The sequence below is a fragment of the Eriocheir sinensis genome, unplaced genomic scaffold (genome assembly GCF_024679095.1).
Source record: "Eriocheir sinensis breed Jianghai 21 unplaced genomic scaffold, ASM2467909v1 Scaffold739, whole genome shotgun sequence".
Lineage (NCBI taxonomy): Eukaryota > Metazoa > Arthropoda > Malacostraca > Decapoda > Varunidae > Eriocheir > Eriocheir sinensis.
In genome coordinates this window covers 126505-146551 of record NW_026112097.1, presented here as the reverse complement: position 1 = coordinate 146551, position 20047 = coordinate 126505, and the positions used below count along the sequence as shown (strand labels likewise).

At 45.7% G+C, this 20047-nt stretch overlaps 1 protein-coding gene and 1 long non-coding RNA gene across 2 annotated transcripts in view; one reads left to right on the top strand and one right to left on the bottom strand.

Annotated features, from left to right (window-relative positions):
• LOC126994181 (uncharacterized) overlaps positions 1 to 16195 on the top strand; it is a 73395-nt gene extending 57200 nt beyond the window's left edge. The window contains exons 7-12 of the mRNA XM_050853436.1: positions 1875 to 1978; positions 3226 to 3313; positions 7152 to 7310; positions 8001 to 8166; positions 14216 to 14430; positions 15986 to 16195. Of these exons, the coding sequence (XP_050709393.1) occupies positions 1875 to 1978; positions 3226 to 3313; positions 7152 to 7310; positions 8001 to 8166; positions 14216 to 14430; positions 15986 to 16171 (918 nt within the window). The 3' untranslated portion in view covers positions 16172 to 16195. The remainder of the gene's footprint in view (positions 1 to 1874; positions 1979 to 3225; positions 3314 to 7151; positions 7311 to 8000; positions 8167 to 14215; positions 14431 to 15985) is intronic.
• A 2061-nt stretch (positions 16196 to 18256) lies between these two features.
• Positions 18257 to 19995, bottom strand: LOC126994182 (uncharacterized). The gene is made up of 2 exons (XR_007748880.1): positions 19852 to 19995; positions 18257 to 19362 (listed from the first exon to the last, which is right to left on the bottom strand). It is a non-coding gene; the product is annotated as an uncharacterized LOC126994182 (long non-coding RNA).
• Positions 19996 to 20047: the final 52 nt, after the last annotated feature.

The following is a 20047-nucleotide window of genomic DNA, read 5'->3' as shown; positions in this document are numbered from 1 at the left end:
CCGCGCAGTTGCTATCCATATACAGGGGCCTTGTCCGCCCTCGTATGGAGTATGCATCTCACGTGTGGGGGGGCTCCACTCACACAGCTCCTCTGGACAGAGTGGAGTCTAAGGCTCTTCGTCTCATCAGCTCTCCTCCTCCTACTGATAGTCTTCTACCTCTTAAATTCCGTCGCGATGTTGCCTCTCTTTCTATCTTCTATCGATATTTCCACGCTGACTGCTCTTCTGAACTTGCTAACTGCATGCCTCCCCCCTCCCGCGGCCCCGCTGCACACGACTTTCTACTCATGCTCATCCCTATACTGTCCAGACCCCTTATGCAAGAGTTAACCAGCATCTTCACTCTTTCATCCCTCACGCTGGTAAACTCTGGAACAATCTTCCTTCATCTGTATTTCCTCCTGCCTACGACTTGAACTCTTTCAAGAGAAGGGTATCAGGACACCTCTCCTCCCGAAATTGACCTCTCTTTCAGCCACCTCTTTTGATTTTTTTTTAGGAGCAGCGAGCAGCGGGCTTTTTTTTATTATTGTTTCCTTTTTTGTGTGCCCTTGAGCTGTCTCCTTTGTTGTAAAAAAAACAAAAATTATCTTTCCTTTTGTTTATATTTCACAACTTTTCAATTATTTTTATAGCAGGTACAAGTATTTTATCTTTTCATCTGCTTACACAAAACTTTTTTTTGGGGAGGGGGAGAAGGAGTTGATATTAGTATTCTTGTTTAGTTTCAGTGCACACAGGATTCTTTTGGTTTCTTTTGGTATGTGTGTATGCAAGGATCTCTGTTCCCCTGGTCACATATAGGATTTCTTCAGGAGATATTTCGCCTGTAGGGGAAGACCATTGAGTCAGGTTTCTTTTAACGTGCAAGGATCACCTTTATTAATGACCCTGTTGAAAAAAATCAGTTGTTTTTGTATCTGTCTGCGAGGATCTCTGTTTTTCCTTGCTCACGTGTTCTTGGAGTTTCTATTTTGTCTAAGAATTTTTATTTACGCCGTGCCAAATATATTGATTCCCTTAGTTTTAAAGCATCGTTTAAAGATCACCATTTCTCCTTAAAGTGTAGGATTTGTCTGGGATGTTAATTGTAACGTGTAAGGATTCCCATTGCTCCATGTCAACGTGTAGGATGTGTCTGTGTTCGTGATTGTATTGTAGGATCCCTTTGGCAGCGTGAATGTATAGGATGCATCATTTTATTGGATTCATCAGGGTAGCATTTGTCTGTATAGGATTTGTCAGGGTTTGCAATTGTGTTTTGGGATCCCTTTGTCAGCATCAATGTATAGGATTCATCTGTATAGGATTTGTCTGTATAGGACTTGTCTGGCTTCGTGATTGTATTTTAGGATCCCTTTGTCAGCGTGAATGTATAGAATTTATAATTTTATAGGATTCATCTGTATAGGATTTGTCTGGCCACGTGATTGTCTTTTTGGATCCCTTTGTCAGGGTCAAGGTATAGGGTTCATCTGTATAGGATTTGTCTGGGTTCGATATTGTATTCTTGGATCCCTTTGTCAGCGTAACTGTATAGAATTTATCATTTTATAGGATTCGTCTGCTCGGGATTTTTCTGTTTAGGATTTGTCTGGCTTCATGATTGTGTATTTGGATCCATTAGTCATCGTGAATGTATAGGATTCATCTGTATAGGATTTGTCTGGGTTCGATATTGTATTTTAGGATCCCTTTGTCAGCTTCTATGTATAGAATTCATCTGTATAGGATTTGTCTGTATAGGATTCGTCTGGCTTCGTGATTGTGTTTTTGGATCCCTTTGTCAGCGTCAATGTATAGGATTCATCTGTATAGGATTTGTCTGGGTTCGTGATTGTATTTTAGGATCCCTTTGTCTCCTTGCCCAGCGTCCGCCCTACGTATCGCTGGTGACGGAGGGGAGGACCATCGTCAAGGCCACGGGCATCCTCCTGAACGCCCTTGACACCTTCTCCGCGACCTTCAACTTCTCGTGAGTGGGTGCTGAGAATTCCCCGCCTCTGCCAGGTGTGGGAGGAAATGCACTTTCCTCGTATGTTTCACTTCTGCTTCTCCTCTCGAGTGATGACCGGCTTTCGTGCCATATTTTACTTAACGCAGAGTTTTGGCATTTTTCCTTTCTACAGATGCAGTCTTTTCTATTCTTTTTATCTACATCTTTTTCATAATTCTGTATGTGTGTTTGTTGATTCCCTTCGTTTGACAGTTTTCTTTACTGGACTTTTTTTTTTTTTTTTTTTTGCTATTTCTTCGTTTTTTATATTTTACTTAACGAAGACTTTTGGCATCTCTCCTTTCTACAGATGCAGTCTTATTTTTTTTTTATGTTTATCTGTTTTATAATTGTCTTTATGATTATCAATACCCTTCGCTTGATATTTTCTTCACTACAGACTTACTTATTTTCTTTCGGTACTTCTTCGACTTCTATGCAATATTATAATTAACGAACACTTTTGGCATTTCTCCTTTCTACAGCTGCATCCTTTTTTATTCTTATATATTCATCTGTTTTATAATTCTGTCTGTTTATTGATTACCTTCGTTTGATATTTTCTTCGCTACACATTCTTTTTTTTTATTCTCTCACTACTACTTCTTCGGTTTTTATAGTATATCTTGTCATTTCTTCTTTCTACGGATCTGTCTTATTTTCTTGTGTTTATCTGTCCCATAATCCTGCCTGTATGTTTATTTATTCCCTTCGTTTGGTAATTTTCTGCACTCCAGACTCTTTCGTTTGATTTTCTTCCGCTTCTTTCATCTTCTCTGAAATTCTATTTGAAAAGTTTATTTTCTGACCAACTCTTCTTCGTCTGTGTTTTCCTCTGCAGTTTTTTTTTTTTTTTTTTTTTTTTTTTTTTTGAGTTCGCCTGATCTGCGTTTTCATGTTTATTCTTCAATTTTCGTCGTTAAGTTTGCTTCATCTACATTTCCATCTGCAAAATAATCAACATCTTTTCCTTGTTAAGTTTACTCGACTTGTTTTCAGTTTTACATATATCCGTTTCTTTTCCGAATAAATCTACCTTATTTTTAGTTCCATCTGATTTATTTTTTTGCCACGTTCACTTAATGGGTTTTTTTTTCCAGATGCCCATGACTTTTTTTTTCGTATGTAGCTATACCTGATTTCCATATTCATCTGCAGACTTATGCTTCTATTTCACGCTTTACATTTACCTAATCTGTGCCTTCCCATCCTCCTCGGCGCGGCAGGTACGTCCTCAAGCTGCCAGACGATGACCAGTGGGGGGCGCTGAAGGACGGACGCTGGACGGGCATGGTCGGGGAGGTGCATAGGAGGGTGAGTGGGGAAGGAGGGCGGTCAGGTAGCGGGTGAAGGAGGGCGGTCATTGGGGGTTCGTGTGTCCAGGAGGGTGAGTGGTGAGGGAGGGGGGTCAGGTAAGGGTGAGGGAGGGGGTGCACAGGAGGGTGAGTGGTAAGGGAGGGCTATCAGGGGTTCGGATGCTTAGAAGTGAGTGGTGGGGAAGGGGGTCAGGGTGGGTACAGGTGCGCAGAAGTGAGTGGTGGGAGGGGTCAGGAGGATATGGGTGCGCAGAAGTGAGTGGTGGGGAGGGGGTCAGGGTGGGTACAGGTGCGCAGAAGTGAGTGGTGAGGAGGTCATAAGAACATAAGGCAGGAGTTGAGTGGCCAGGCTAGGTCACAGGAGTACAGACCCAGAGTGAGAATGATGGAGGGGTCAGAATTGGGCACAGGTGCAAACCAGAAGTGAGTGGTGGGGAGGGTGGGGGGTACAGGTGCACAGAAGTGAGTGGTGGGAGGGGGGGGTCAGGGTGGAGCCACAGGTGCGCAGAAGTGGGTGGTGGGGATAGGGGTCAAGAGGGTGCCGTTGCGCAGAAAGGGGTGGGGGTTATGGGGGTAAAGGTGCCCAAATAATGAGTGGTGTGGGAGAGGTCACAGGGAATTTATGTGCAGAAGAAGTGAGTGCTGGGGGAGGGGGGGTCACAGGGGTACGGGTGCACCAGAGTGAGTGGTGGGGAGGGGGTCAGGGGTGGTACAGGTGCGCAGGAAGTGTGAGTGAGGGGTGGGAGGGGGTCAGGGGGGTGGGTGCAGAAATTGGTGGTGGGGAGGGGGGTTAGGTACAGGTGCACTTGAAGTGAGTGGTGGGGAGGGGGTCAGAGATGGCAGTAAAGGTGCGCAATGAGTGGTGGGGGAGTTGTCACAGGGGTACAGGTGCGCAGAACCCAGTGGTGGGAGGGATAAGGGTGGGTACAGGTAAGCACGATAAACACCCTGAGCCCAACCAAAAAAGGGGGTCCCAGGCCATGATAAACGTGCGCAAGTGAGTGCCACAGCTGATGAGGGGGGGGTCGGGGGTGCAGGTGCAGAAGTGAGTGGTGGGGAGGGGGTCTGGGGTACAGGTGTGCGGAAGTGGAGTGGTGGGGGAGGGGGGTCACAGGGGGGTGCAGGTGTGCAGGAAGTGAGTGGTGGGGGAGGGTCATGAGGGGTGGGTGTGCGGAAGTGGTGGTGGGGAGGGGGGGGTCTGGGGTGCCAGGTGCGCAGAAGTGAGTGGTGGGGAGGGGGTCAGGGGGTACAGGGTGAGTGGAGTTATGTGGATAAACGTAAGCAAACCAGGTGCACAAAAACAAAAGTGATTGGTGGGGGGAGGGGGTAACGTTTTAGTACAGGTGCAAAACCAGAAGTGGAGTGGTGGGGAGGGGGTCAGGGGGAGTACGGGTGCGCAGGGAAGTGGTGGAGGTGGGGGAGGGGGTCCTGAGGTACAGGTGTGCAGGGAAGTGGTGTGGGGGAGGGGGTAAACGGGTACAAATGATAAATGAGGAGGAGTGGTGGGGAGGGGTCCAGGTGGGTTATGATAAAAGATCATGGTGGGAGGGGTCGATAAATACTAAAGTGTGCAGAGTAATGGGAAAGGTCACGGGGGTAAAGGTGTCCTATAAGTGAGTGGTGGGGGAGGGGGGTCAGGAGGTGGGGTGCAGTGGAGTGTGGTGGGGGGGGGGTCTGGGGGAATTACAGGTGTGCAGGAAGTGAGTGGGTGGGGAGGGGGGTCTGGGGTCCTGGTGTGCAGGTGGGTGGTGGGGAGGGTCCTGAGGTGGGTGTGCAGGAAGTGAGTGGTGGGAGGGTCTGGGGGGTGGTGTCTGAGTGAGTGGTGGGGGAGGGGGTCACAGGGGTGCAGGTGTGCAGGAGGTGAGTGGTGGGGAGGTCAGGGGGTACAGGTGCTGCAGAAGTGGTGGTGGGGAGGGGGGTCCACGGGGGGATGCAGGTGTGCGGAAGTGAGTGGTGGGGGAGGGGGGTCACAGGGGGGGTGCAGGTGTGCGGAGTGGTGGTGGGGGAGGGAGGTCAGGGAATTTGGTGCATGGAAGTGTAGGTGTGGTGGGAGGGGGTCAGGGTGGTGCAGGTTGCAGAAGTGAGTGTGGTGGGGGGAGGGGGGTCCGCAGGGGGGGTGCAGGGTGCCTGGGGGAAGTGAATGGTGGGGAGGCATATATGATGGTAGATAATACTAAAAAGTGAGTGATAGTAGAGGGGGTAGGTACAGATAAACAAAGGCAGTAATTAATTGGGTTAGCTATAGTAGAGGAACAGGGGTGGACTTAGCTGAGTGGTAGGAGGGGGTCATGAAGTTACAGGTGTGGAAGTGAGTGGAGTGGGGGGGGTCTGAGGCCTGGAGGTGCATGAAGTGAGTGGTGGGGAGGGGGTCAGGGGTACAGGTGCGCAGAAGTGAGTGGTGGGGAGGGGGTCAGAAGGGTACAGGTGCGCAGAGGTGAGTGGTGGGGAGGGGGGTCAGGTTGGGTATGGGTGCGCAAGTGAGTGTGGTGGGGGAGGGGGTCAGATGGGGCATGGGTGCCTTGAAGTGAGTGGAGTGGGGAGGGGGTCAGGGGGCACGGGTACATGAGTAGAGGGTCACGGGGGCACGTACGGGTGCAGAAGTGAGTGGTGGGGAGGGGGTCAAAATGGGTACGGGTGTGCACGGAAGTGGTGGTGGTGGGAGGCTACAGGGGTAAAGGTGTGCCTGAGTAGTGTGGTGGGGAGGAGGGTCACGAAGTACTAGGTGGCTATAGAGTGTGGTGGGGAGTCATGGAAGAGTGAGTGATCAAGGAAGGAGTAGTGGGGGAGAGGGGGTCACCAGGGGGTTTTGGGTGTGCAAGAAGTGGTGGTAGGGAGGGGTCTGGGGGTACAGGAGTGCAGGGGGATAAGGTGGTGGGGGGTCACAGGGGTACAGGTGTGGAAGTGATGGTGGTGGGGAGGGGGGGTCACAGGGGTCACAATGGAACAAGGTGTGTGAAGAGAGGTGGTGGGAGGAGGGCACACTGGGTACAGGTGTGGAGAAGTGAGTGGTGGGGAGGTCATGGGGTACGGGTGCGCAGAAGTGAGTGGTGGGGAGGGCGGTCACGGGTGTGTGGTGGGGGAGGGTCGGGGTACAAGTGTGCAGAAGTGAGTGGTGGGGTGGGGTCACAGGGGGTACAGGTGCGAAGTGAGTGGGGAGTGGGCCAGTCAGGGGGTACGGGTGTGCGGAAGTGAGTGGTGGGGGAGTGGGTTCAGGGGGGTACGGGTGCGCAGAAGTGAGTGGTGGGGAGGGCGGTCACGGTAGTTACGGGTGCCCAGGAATCACTACAAGAACAATCGCCCGCACCCCATATCACAAACTTACACCGCAGCCCTCCAAACACAAAGAAATCAGACACACACTCCCTCAGCACGCCGGGGTATTCATAAAGGTTCTCAATAAACAATTACATAAGAACTATTAACGAACCTACACCATACAACTGTACACTCACTGTATTTCCTTCACCTGTACCTTCACCTCTAACACAGTTTTTATCATACCCTTAAAAAAAAAAAATAAGGAGTAGTGAGGAAGGGCGGTCACAGTGGATACGGAAGCAGAGATAAAGGTACCCAAAAGCCTTAAACTTCACAAAGAAAGTGTAAAAAGGGAGATAGAAAAAGTGTCAAAATCTGAAGACTACGATTCTTGATGCTTTTACCGTCTCGAAGTATCGCGGAAATCGTTGCAACTGAAAACGAGGTAAAAAAGCCTATAGATGTGGATGGATACGCTCCGGTGGCATATACTTCTCCGATAAGTGTGTTTATTCGTCGTGAGTTTCCGGCAGATAGTTCCCGACTTTGGTTTATCTTTCCTCCCCGCTCGCCGGCAGGAGGTGGAGATGGCGTTGGGGCCCACGTCGATCACCGAGGCGCGAGAGAAAGCCATCGACTTCACCGTGCCATTCGACTATGAGCCTTGGGACATCCTCATTCCAGAGTCCATTGTCACGGTCGACCTCACGGCTTATCTCTTCCCCTTCGCCAACCTGGTAAGTTAACTGGCTTGCTGACTGGCTGGCTAACTAACTTGTTGACTGGCTGGCTGGCTGACTGGCTGACTGGCTAACTGGCTGACTAACTGGCTGACTAACTGGCTGACTGACTGACTAACTGGCTGGCTGCCTGGGTGACTGGCTGGCTGGATGACTGGCTGGCTGGCTGACTGGCTGACTAGCTGGCTGCCTGACTGGCTAACTGACTGACTGACTGACTGACTGGCGGACCGGTTGTCTGGCTGGCTGCCTGGCTAACTAGCTGACTGGCTGAGACTGACTGACAAACTGACTAACTCATCGGGTGAATAGATGATGGAATGGCTGACTGACTAACTGGCTGGTTAATCGACTGGTTATTTGGCGTGCTGACGAAAAGGACTGCTTGTAGAAGATTGTTATTTTGCTTCTTTAAACTGATTTTTCTGTGACTGGTATGGTTTGTGAGTAGCTTCCTTCCCTCCTCTCTTTTTTTAACAGCTGTATGCGTCAGGTTAAAAGGAAAGAAATAAAAAGTTTCGTTGCTCACCGTAGTATAGGCCACATAGATTTTAAATTTTCATAATTAATCCATTTTCTTTTTCTTCTGTCCTTTCATTTACAACCCTTTATTACTCGGGCCTTTTTCATAATTGCGACTATTATATATCGCTCACCTCGCCCTGCACTTTCCCTTCGTCCCTCAAGGTGTGGATCGGGATCATGGCCTCGACGCTGTTGGTGGGGACGCTGGTATGGATCGTCTCTCGGCTGTTCGGGGACAAAGGCCTCCTGTACCCCGCCAAGAAGTCATGCAAGAACTACACGTACTCGCATTACCTCCTGGACATGTTCGGGTGCCTCATACAGCAAGGTTTGATGATGGGATTTGGAGTAAAGGCTTTGGAGGTAGTGTTCCCGGTGATTGTCATTTAATAGCGTGTAGTTGAAGCAGTTTATCTATTCCACTTATTATATTGTTATTCAGTTGCTGTTGGTTTCAGAGGCCGTGTTATATCGTTTTTCGGTAATAACTTGTTAACAAAGCGTCGGATAAGGATGATGCTTGAGCAAAAAGCATGTTTCAGACCTTGGCATAATATTGTCAGTGTGATCCATTAAGATGTGGATCACTGAAGCGTTTATAAAAGGCTCGTGATGATAGTGATGAAGATGTCGAAGATGAAGTGTCGAAGCAAATAATCTACTCTTAAAAGTGTATGTACCTGCAGCAGTTTTTTTTTTCTATGATGTATATTCAGAGTTGCCAGCCATCGGTATTGGGTCACAGGGCCCACGAAGCTTGAGCTATTCTTTCAGTTATTGTAAACAACCTGTGTTTCTCTGGGGCTTGTAACAATTGGGTCCTTCACTTAGCTCTACCTGCCATTTGGTGGTCCTGGTGGAACTACCAAAAAAATATGCTTGCGGCGTGCGTCCGAATAATTTTTCTAACTTGTTTTTTTGCAATCATTTAGAAATCACATTTTTTTCATAGCTACGGTATAGAGCCACTTGACTTGCTAGTATACTGCTACTACACTAAACATGCGGTTGTGGGCGGAGCAAGCGTACGGAATCCCTTGTACAGCCTTGCCGCGTGTCTCCCAGCCCGCGATGTAGAAATGTTCTAATTTAAGTAAAACCATGGCAAATGTGATCAGCAAGTATGCATACACATTTAATTTTAGTATTATAACGTATGGAAGAACAGTTTACTTATTATGGATAAGATATTTGTAAGCATACAAAGAAACGTGGCATACATATTTTCCAGTGTTGCTAAAAAAAATGCTATACTTATTATTGAGTTTCCCTTACGTTTTGGGATGGGTAAGGGGTTTCACAATTATATTTAGATTATATCGTGATATCGTGTACGTTAAAATAAGCTGACATAAGTATGAAAAAAAACATTAAAATCCTCGCGGCGGTAACACTCCCGGCCAACACCCAGACACGCCCGCCATCCACACAGGTGGAGAGGTCAGGTGACTCCACTCAGGTCAGCCGGCGTCCTTGACCAGACACGATCGATATGGCTGCTCCACCAACACTCTCCCAGCATCTACATAGCCAAACAAAACAAGTTATCTTCAATGTCCGCCAGTATTTTGAACAGAAGCAGAATGGAAGCACTCTTGAAGCCCTGTCAAAGGTTACTCGTCGCACAGCTGTAGCAACTCATGTCAGCGAAAGAACTGTTGAAAAAATTAACAAAGAAGCAAGAGAAAATGTAGAGAATCGCGCTCCCAAGTTTACATCTCCCAAGAAAAGGCAGCGATCAAAACCCATCATGGACTTCTTTGATAACTTCAATGAAGGTGTACTGCACAGAACAGTATTGCAGTTCTACGCAAGAAAAGAAATCCCCACACTCGAAAAAATTCATGAAGAAGGGAGGAAGGGAGGAATTAAGAGAGAGAGAGAGAGAGAGACATGGAAACATGGAAACATGGATATGCAGGCAACAGAAAGCCTATTGGCTCATTACGAGGTCGCCCGCTTGGGTGATTTAATCTGCTCGACCGCCACTTGGGGCTTGATGAGCGGATGAAAGCACCTCGATATTGAGGAGCAGATGAAAGTCCCTCGTTATTCAGTTTACTCCCGACGCAGCGAAATGACGGTCGATTATATATTTGAAGGAGTTGATGGTATTCGCATTTACTACTTCTGAGGGAAGATTGTTCCAGTGGCGGATGACTCGGTTTGAAAAGAAACTCCTTCCAATGTCTGTGTTACATCGACTCGACTGAATGGGTAAACCGTTATTTCTAGTTCTTGAGTTGGTTTGCAGTTCAAAGAATTTGAAGAAATCGACGTTATTGAACTTTTTCAGATGCTTGAAGACTTGAATCATATCCCCTCGTAGGCGTCTTTTCTCCAATGTAAAGAGGTTGAGTCGCTTGAGTCGTTCCTCGTACGGTTGGGCCCTTAAGGTTGGAATCATCTTTGTGGCACGTCGTTGAATCGTTTCCAGTAAAGCAATGTCCTTTCTGTAATTAGGAGACCAGAACTGTACTGCATACTCGAGGTGCGGTCTTACCATGAAATTATACAAGGATAGCATCACGTCTGGTGTTTTACACTCGAAGTTCCTCGCTATGAACCCGAGCATAGTGTTGGCTTTGTTGTATGCTTTTTTACAGTGATTCGCGTGCTTCAGGTCACTCCTGATAGTTACTCCAAGATCCTTTTCCTCCTGCATCGCCTGTAGAAGTCTCCCATTCATGATGTATGTGTGGTTACTATTTTGGGACCCAATGTGCATGACTTTGCATTTGTCAACATTAAAAGACATTTGCCATTTTTCCGACCATTCGATAATGTGATTGAGGTCTTTCTGAATGATTTCGCAGTCGGTCTTTGTGAGGGCCTCTCCACCCACCTTGATGTCATCTGCAAATTTCGATATTGTGGATTTCAGTCCTGATTCTAGGTCATTGATATATATGATAAAGAGGATGGGTCCCAGCACTGACCCTTGAGGCACTCCACTAGTGACTGGAAGCCAATCGGAAGGCTGTCCGTTGAGTAGTCCTCGTAGTTTTCTGTCGGTGAGCCAATCTCTTATCCACGCGATCAGATTGGCTCCAATGCCCGCCGAGTGCAGTTTCTTGAGGAGTCGCTCGTGCGGTACCTTGTCGAAGGCTTTCTGAAAGTCCAGGTATATAACATCACTGGGGATGTGGGCATCCCAGTTCTTATATATACCTTGGAAGAAGTCTAATAAATTCGTTAGGCAGGAGCGCTTGTTTCTGAAGCCATGCTAGGTGTCGGAGATTATATTATTGTTTTCTAGAAACTTAACAAGTTTATCTCTAATAATCTTTTCGAGTATTTTTCCTGCCACTGATGTCAAACTTATGGGCCTGTAGTTTAATGCAACGCTTTTGTCTCCTTTTTTGAAAATCGGTGTTACGTTCGCCATCTTCCAGTCTTCCGGGACCTTGTTCAGTTGAACTGACCGGTTGAATATGTTAGTGAGTGGCTGAAGTATTTGTTGTTTAAGCTGTTTAAGAGAGAGAGAGAGAGAGGCAACTAAGGTGGGGTTAAAACGTGGCAACGCTGTACTGCCGCTTATTTCCAAGAGGCCTACGTCACAGCCGTGGTAGTAGTATAGTATTTAAGAAACGGGGAAATGCAAGAAATAGGAAATTTAAATATATTTTTTTCCCACATAAACAATCGTCACATGCTCTATGTTGTTCCTTTAAAGTTTCATATAGTGAATGTAATATTATAAGATGCTAAAGATGTATGTATTATGATTTAAATTAGAAATATGAAATATGTACAATACTTGCTGCCGGGAGCGTACGATATGTTTAGCAGCAGTGTAAACAACCTACCGCGCTCTAATTGGAGGGAGTCGAGGAACAGAGGAATGCATCGTGGTGAAGCAGCGGCGTGCCAGGGATGATTGTTGAGTGGCAAAATTTTCAACACTATCTTCCACCACTACTATAAAATTTTGAGAGCATGACGCCATGCCAGACTTGTTTAACTTTTCTATTCTTGCATGACGGAAATATTTACCCAAGAGGCCGCACTGATGCATTTCTATTAACCACAGGATGGAGTTTTGTAGGACATATCGAAGAATGCTCTTATTTTGCCAACGGTGTTCATTACAACGACAGGAATAATACAGCACTCAGATTTTTTGGTGTAAACATGATAGTGTCCATTACAACTCGTATATTTTGCTAGTTCGGTACAGAAAAATGTCAATTAAGCCTCGCTGGACCCCAGCTGGCCGCAGGCTTGGCTCTGGCAGAGGTTCCAGCAGGGCCACCAGATGACAGGTCCAGCTCAGTGAAGGACCCAATTAAACTTCAATATAATAGTGATACTATTGTTAATAATAATGTGACGCTCCATGGTTGCCGAAGTCCTGGTGGATACGGCACGTCGGTAAGGTAAGCTGATTATTCTCGTTGTTTTATTTATTGGTAAACAAGAGAAAATATAAATGCTGTCCGGCAGCCTCTCCTCATCCAAAACCGTTCTTGAAGAAAGCCCTGCGAAATCAAACAGATTTTAAAATTCTATTTACCTTACAATATTTGCTGAGTACCTGCCGTGGGTGTATCAGTGTCGCCTCCGGCGAAATTCATCAAAAACATTAAGGCGTCAGGACCGACCGGGCATCTCGACAACCCCACCCTCAACACTAAGAGGTCCGTGAGGTCACCGGCTTCCGCTCCCAGCATATTATACTCCGCCCTCAAGTGACTGCTGGTTGTTGTGTGAGATAAACCAAGACCTTGGGTGGACTGCCGCTACCAGGAGCGTGGGCAAGTCAAAGGTGATGGCCTTTAAAGCCAGGGAGTTGTGGGAAGAGGGAAACATTATTGGACGGAAGCCAATGTCGCACACGGACAAATAAAAAAGGAGCCTCGCTCTCTGCCGAGATGCCTGGCGCCCAAATGTGCGACACTGATGCACCCATAGCAGGTACTCGGCATATAATGCAATGTAAATATTTTTTTTAAAGCTAATTTCTGCTTGATTTCACAGGTCTTTCATGCAAGAACGGTTTTGGATGAGGAGAGGCTTCCGGACATTTATATTCTGTCATTTACCAATAAATAAAACAACGAGAATGATCAGCTACAGTTTTATTAACAACAGTGGCACTTATTAAATTGAAGTGTAATTGTTACAAGTCCCAGAGAAACACAGGTAATTTACAATAGTTAAAAGAATAGCTCAAGCTTCGTAGGCCCTGTGACCCTATCGCTGGTGACACCTGCTAAGAATAAGTATACTCCATTCCCCTTATCGTTATTGCCATTCGCTTAACTCGAAGCAATAACCAACTGCCCTTTAAGCTTGAACTTGCTACAGGCCATCTATTTCACCTAAGGTTATTGCCATTCTCGAAGCACTATGCAACTGTCTTTTAAACTTATACTTGCAACCGGTCATCTCTTTCACTTAAAGCTACTGCCGTTCTCGAAGCAGTATAACCAAACTATCTTTTAAGCGTATATACTTGCAACAGTTTGTCTACTCAGCGTTGTTGCCTGCCAGATAACGAAGCAAATAACCTACTATAGTCACTCCGACCTTAAGTGCCGGGAGGGACCCCCCCCCCCCACTCAGAACGCATGGGATTGGCTATTGGTGGGTGCGACTTAGCCAATGGGAAGGCATGAGAAAAAGTCTTTTTTTCCTACTCTGGCTTTTGTTTATAATCCCTATTCCCGCTGGTATTGTGGTTTCCTTGCTCATTCTTGTTACTCTGATTCTCTCTCCTCTCTCTCTCTCTCTCTCTCTCTCTCTCTCTCTCTCTCTCTCTCTTACACACACACACACACACACACCCCTTCAATAATCTTTTCCTCCTTCTCCTCCTTTGCTGCTGCCCTAATTAACCTTTATCATCTCTTAATCCTTTCATTAAGCCTCAGGTCAAGGCATTATCAGCTTAGGTTTGACCTTCCGAAGAGTGACGGGAACTGTACGTCTCGTGACATTTGACTCGTGCATCAGTTTTCGAAAAGTGTTTATCAACAAATTTCAGAAATTGTTCTAGTTTTCTTTTGGATGTTTTTCATCGCAGGCGACAGAGCGTCCATTTATGATAAAGACTGAACGTCTCAGAACACAACTCTGACAGTACTTGACCACGTAATACATGATCAATGAAAGCGCTCCCATCCATCCACAACAGCCATGCTGTCAGTAAACCAATCAGCAGCACGGGGCTGTCAGGCTCCAGGTGGATCCTCCTAAAATGGGAGGGACTCTCGCCACTTAAGGCCAGAATGACTATAATGTTTCACATAGTGCTTTTCATTCTCCTACTCATGCTAATATAATACACTTCCTTCGGTTCTCATGTAAGACTGGCCTATACAGAGACGTCCTCCATATTCACTCACACCTTTTCCTTCCCTTCCCTCCGCCAGCTAACAGACAGCCGCAGACAAGCCCCATGAGGATGCTGGCGGCCTGGTGGTGGGTCTTCTGCGTGGTGGTTATCGCCTCCTACAGCAGCAAACTCATCTCCTCCCTCACCGTCCGCTTCACCGAGCCGCCAGTCAAGTCGCTGAAGGACCTGGTGGAGTCCCGCAAGCTCCTGTGGACCTACCTGGCAAACTCAGCGATGGAAGAGGTGTTCAAGGTATCACTGTGGCGTCTGGTTACTATGTCCACTCTCGGGTGATAGTTTTCCAGTGTGTACAGACTGGTTCAGTTTTGCGTTAAATTATGGCTCTTTCTCACGCACGGCATTGAGTATAAGGAAGGTTCTTATTTGCATCTATAGAAACAGGTTAAGGCCATAAAAACAAAAAAACATAATCCACGGTAATGTTAGTTTAAGGTAATAGTATTAACAACACTCTTCAGGTGAAGGTTATTTTTCGTGGCGCCGATCTTTCCAAATCCATGTGTTAGGTTATGACCCATTTTCCACGCACGGCATTGCCTATGAGAAGTGCAGTAGTAGAGTATAGAAGTTTGAGCATAAAAGCGCATTCAGGAGCGTGTGAAATCACTCTTCCCTTGATGTACTAATGGCGCTGTAAGAGGCGCTGGTTTTGCTCCTCTGAATATGCATTGTGAACTTATATCTGTGAACTCGAAGTCTGGAGTTCCTTGCCACGTTTCAGGAGTTTAAGAATGAGATTGGCGTAATTATCAGTTTTGAGCAGTGCTTGTGCTAAGGTGAAATTTTGTGTCAGTTTTCAACACTATATATAAGCACACGATTAAGGTGGATTTATGTCTCCATTTGAACTCTTTGCACACTGTTATGGTAAAATTGCGAGTGTTTTGAGCTCAACATTCTGTAAGGGTGAAATTGTGCCAGTTTTGAACTCTATGCACACTTATAGGCTATAATTGCATGTGTTTTGAGCTCTCAACACGCAGTTGGGTAGGCGGTGGCCGAAGTGATAGCGTACTGGACCCACATTCGCCGCGTGATGGACGACGCGGGTTCGAATCCTCACGCTACCATTCGGATTTTTCGGTCACCGCCGAGTGGTTTAAAACTACCCACATGCTGTCCTGAAGACCATCCATCAACCCGGACTCTAGAGGAAGCCGTCCAAGCGAATCAAGTACGAGTTCCGGGGGGCAGCATGAGCCAATGCAAGATGGCGCCACTATAAACACTCGCCTGCGCCAGAACGGGCTGGGCCGACCATCAGGCCCCACCTGGAAGAAGCCTTGGGCCGACCATCAGGCCCCACCAGGAAGATGCCTACCGGCGCAATAGGCAACAACGTATAAAAAAATAAAAAAATAAAAAATAAATAAAAAAAATAAAGTTAAGGTAGATTGCTGTGCCAGTTTTGATCTATGCACAATGCCGAGGTAATATTGCGTGTCAGCTTTCAGCGCTAGACACACAGACACATGAGTGAGATTAATGAATAATGCGTCAATTCCCAGCATCAGGCAGCGTCATACACATATTAAACAGGCCCGTAATTTTGGCAGATTTCTGGAGGGGGCTAGAGGGCATCATAGGTTCGTGAGGTGGGAGGGGGGAGGGTGGCGAGCAAAGCGAGCATGCGCATTTTGAGGATTTTTTTTTATTTATTTTTTTTTTATAAGCACTTCTAGGGTCATTTTGAGGCCGATATAAGAAACATTGCGGAGGGTAATACTTCCCCTCTCCACCCACCCACCCGAAATTACGGCCCTGCTAAAGGAAAAAATGTCGCCAGTTTTCAGCGCCCGACACCCTCTTCGGCAAGGTGGGTCAGTTGCACAAGGAGCGGCCAGGGATGCTCGTCTACAGCTTCGAGGAGGGCGTGGCGGCGGTGCGCTCCAAGAAGTTCGCCTACTTCGAGGTGAGGGAGGCGGAGGCGAGAAGTTTGTTGTGTAGTGTTACTTTGGGTTTGCAGTGTTAGATGCAAACCTCAGGCCGTTGATGATTACAATAGCAGTAAAGGAAATGTAAAGCAGCAACAACAACAACAATAATAATAATTACAATAATAATAATAATAATAATAATAATAATAATAATAATAATAATAATAATAATAATATAAAGCAGTATGATGATGATAATAATAATAATTATAATAATAATAATAATAATAATAATAATAATAATAATAATAATAATAATAATAATAATAAAAGAATATTATTTAGCAAAAAAAATAAGACATTATTAGTTGTTATTATTATTATTATTATTATTATTATTATTATTATTATTATTATTATTATTATTATCATTATTATTTTTAGTTGTAGTAATAATAGTAGTGGTGGTAGCAGTAGTAGCGCAAGAAGAGAGACTTCGTCTGTATCCGACACGATGAGGTGAGGGATCTGACAGCCAGCATGCTTGGGGAGGTATGCCAAGAAGTCACTACCGAGCCGGCACTGCTCCCCCTGATGGTGAACACCTTAGATACAGGACGGCCAATACTTTACACGAGGCAAGGGTTGATGCAACTGCCCTTGGATTCTGGGTGTTCAGAAAGAGGGCATTCATGGACATCCACATATTCAACCCGATGGCTGCCTGTTACCATGAGCTGCCCCTGGAAGCCACCCACCAAAGGAACGAGCAGGAGAAGATGAGGGCATACAGTGAAAGAGTCCAACATGTGGATCAGGGTAGCTTCACCCCCCTAGTCTTCACCACATCCGGCGGGATGGGTCCCAGGGCCCGATGCTTCTACGCACGACTCGCGGAACTGATCTCAGAAAAGAAGCATCAGCCCAGGAGCCACGTTGTCGCCTGGGTGAGGTGTCGCCTATCGTTCTCCTACTCAGGTCAGCCATCCTATGTCTCAGGAGCACCAGACACTCTGGCCCAAAAGCCACCAACATCTCCAATATGGACTATGAGGCCACAGTGGTGGAGAGTGACATTGGGGTGGGTCGGGAGTGACATGAGTAAGGAAGGAAAGGGAGATCTATAGACGTATTAGAAGATAAGGTGTTATGTATAGTTTTAGTGCTAAGTAGTATTAGTGATATGGTTGGATGCCACAGTCATCAGTGAACAGATTTGGGGCTAATGACCTCCAATTTATGGAGCCCTCCATGATTATGTGTCGGGAAAAATAAACATGGGTTGAGGTATCTTTTATATGTAGTAAAATAAAATTTAAAAAGTAGAAGAAGTAGTAGTAGTACAGCAATAATAGTAGTAGTTGTTGTGAAGCTAACCACACTTATAAAATAGTTTTTTCCCTTATTTTGAGTTCAACTAAAGTTGATGTGTTCGGAGCCATGGACCAGACAGGCATCATGACCCTTTGCACCGAGTCCAAGTGAATGTACAAATACAGGTGTCTTGCCAGGCTTCATGTGTGTTCCTGGCCTGGCCACAACGTCCCCTCCTTCAGGATTGTAACTTTATATTGCCATTATATCACGTAAATTCTGAGATTGGCAATCCCTGAGTTTCTCTACTGCCTTGACTCAAGAATTATACAACAATGGAGTAGTTGTAGAAATGTAGTAATAGTTGTAGTAGTTTGATGTTTTCTCCCCTGATCCATACATTCCCTAACACATAATATAATCCTCACAGCTCTCAAAACCCAGCTCTTTCTTGTTAGCATATTTCAAGTATATCATAGCCTTCATGCCAAATCTACAAACGTACTCCTACGCTGTCGTGTGTGTGTGTGTGTGTGTGTGTGTGTGTGTGTGTGTCATGTCCAACAATACTTATAGTATATAATAGTCATAGTATGTCAAGGGGAGTGTTACACAGGTCCTCTGTGCAGCCCGGGGTCCTCCTTCTAAATGGCTTACTATTAGTAAGTTCCAGTGGTGGGCATGGTTCCGCTACTCCACTAATTAGCTGTTTAACGTTTTCGCTAACTTTGGAAACAGTTAGCGGACCAATTAGCTCCCGCTAAATGTAGTTCCTCCTTTGCTATCTTTAAGTCCACTAAAAAATTCATACAAGTTTGTTCTTATCTTTCTACACTGCTATTGCAAGTTCATATATAAAGCATATATAAAGTGTTAAATTTAATTTGTTTATTTGTGTACACTTCATCATCATCTGATTTCGGCATGCTATACCGTTCTGGAAAGCTCTATGTCTAAGCTACAACATATTGAAATTTCAGGTCACTAGGTCTGTTTTTAAGGGTTTTAGAGCCAAAATACTTAACCGAAGTTAGTGGATTACCAGTTAGCGAAGCTAACTTTTCAGTTAGCGGTGCCCACCACTGGTAAGTTCTATAAGCAAACAGTGGCAAAGTAAGCTTGTGGTGTCACCTGTAAGAAGCTGTTTTTTTGCTTATCTATCTATCTATATCTCCAATGCCCTTCTCCCTCAAAGGAACTTCCCTTATGCCAGAAGTGTCTCTATATCTCCCTGTTCTGGCACTCCCTCTCAGCACACTCAATCCTGCTACTTACAACTCTCTCGTTCCATTACTCGCTCACCCTATTGATCCACGTCACAGGTGGTCTTCCCCTGACACCCCCTTCCTCATACACTCTCTTTCACATGTCCAAACCATCTCAGTTTTTTGCTGACTTAAATCATAAAGCAAATAATGATTAACAAAACAGTGTTTAATCTTCGCCTCCATATATTACAAATCTATCCATATTGTCTTTAAAGTAGCAGCTCAATCACATGTACACAATTTAACTTTTCTAATTAGGGGCCACTTCAAGATTATTTAATAGCAAAGGTTTGGAAGGTGCTCCCTTGGTGAACGGGGTGAGACTGAGGAAAATAAAAGGAACAATGATTAGTCTCAAAATTAATGATACCAAAGGGAAGGGGAGCTGAGATTTAGGGGGGAGGCAATTATATTAGCCTGCCTGCATGGTGCCTTCACTGTTTATAAGAACATTTTTTCTGTGGGTTTCTTGGAATTGAGTGTCCCCTGCAGTTAATGCCGGGGTTAATAGCCCCTCCCTGTCATGCTCTTCTCCTCCTCAGGACAACTCATGGCTGGAGTTTGCCGTCGCTGATGACCTTGCTCTGCCTGCACGGAGTGTCGCATGACAGTGGTGAGGGACTCCTTCTTCTACACACGTTTCGGCATCATCCTCCAGGCAGGCTCTCCATTCAGGGATGCCCTCAGCGCTGAGTAAGTGTACCCTGCGAGTTTTCAAATGATAAAAAATCAGCTTTACTAACTTTACTAACCACCTCTACTAACCAGATATGGGTGCTTCAAAAAAAAATCCTCCCTTATAGTAATAATAGTGTTAGCCCCTCCACAGTGGTCACAAATTTAGCTTTACATGTATGATGGCACACTGGATAGAAAGGAACAAGGTCAGATCTTGCTTTCCAGCCTGAAACTGTAGCCATTTGACATGTAAATGATACTAAAAAAATGCTTACATGAAGAAATACATTTCCTGGAAAACCTTAGCGAGCCACATGTACACTGTAATCAAGTTTTGGTACTTTAGTCATATCTATCATTGTTTGTTTCCTCCACAACATAATATGCAACTCCTCAAAGTCATTAGTGACTGTGTACTACTATTCATTGCAGAATACTTCAGATAATTCAGTCTGGTCTAATGGATGCATGGAAGAAACAATTTTGGCCACAAAGTTTTTGTACCATCAACTCACATGGCACGCAGCCACTGCGACCCCTCAACCTGCAGGACTTGTTTGGCACCATGATCCTTATGTTGGGTGGGTCCGGCCTGGCTATTCTGGTTCTGTTGGGCGAGATTCTCTTTGCCCGCCATCAATCCGCCAAGAACTCTTCCTAATACTATCAACACAACTTATGCTTTCTTTGGTACTACTATTTGTTGTCTTT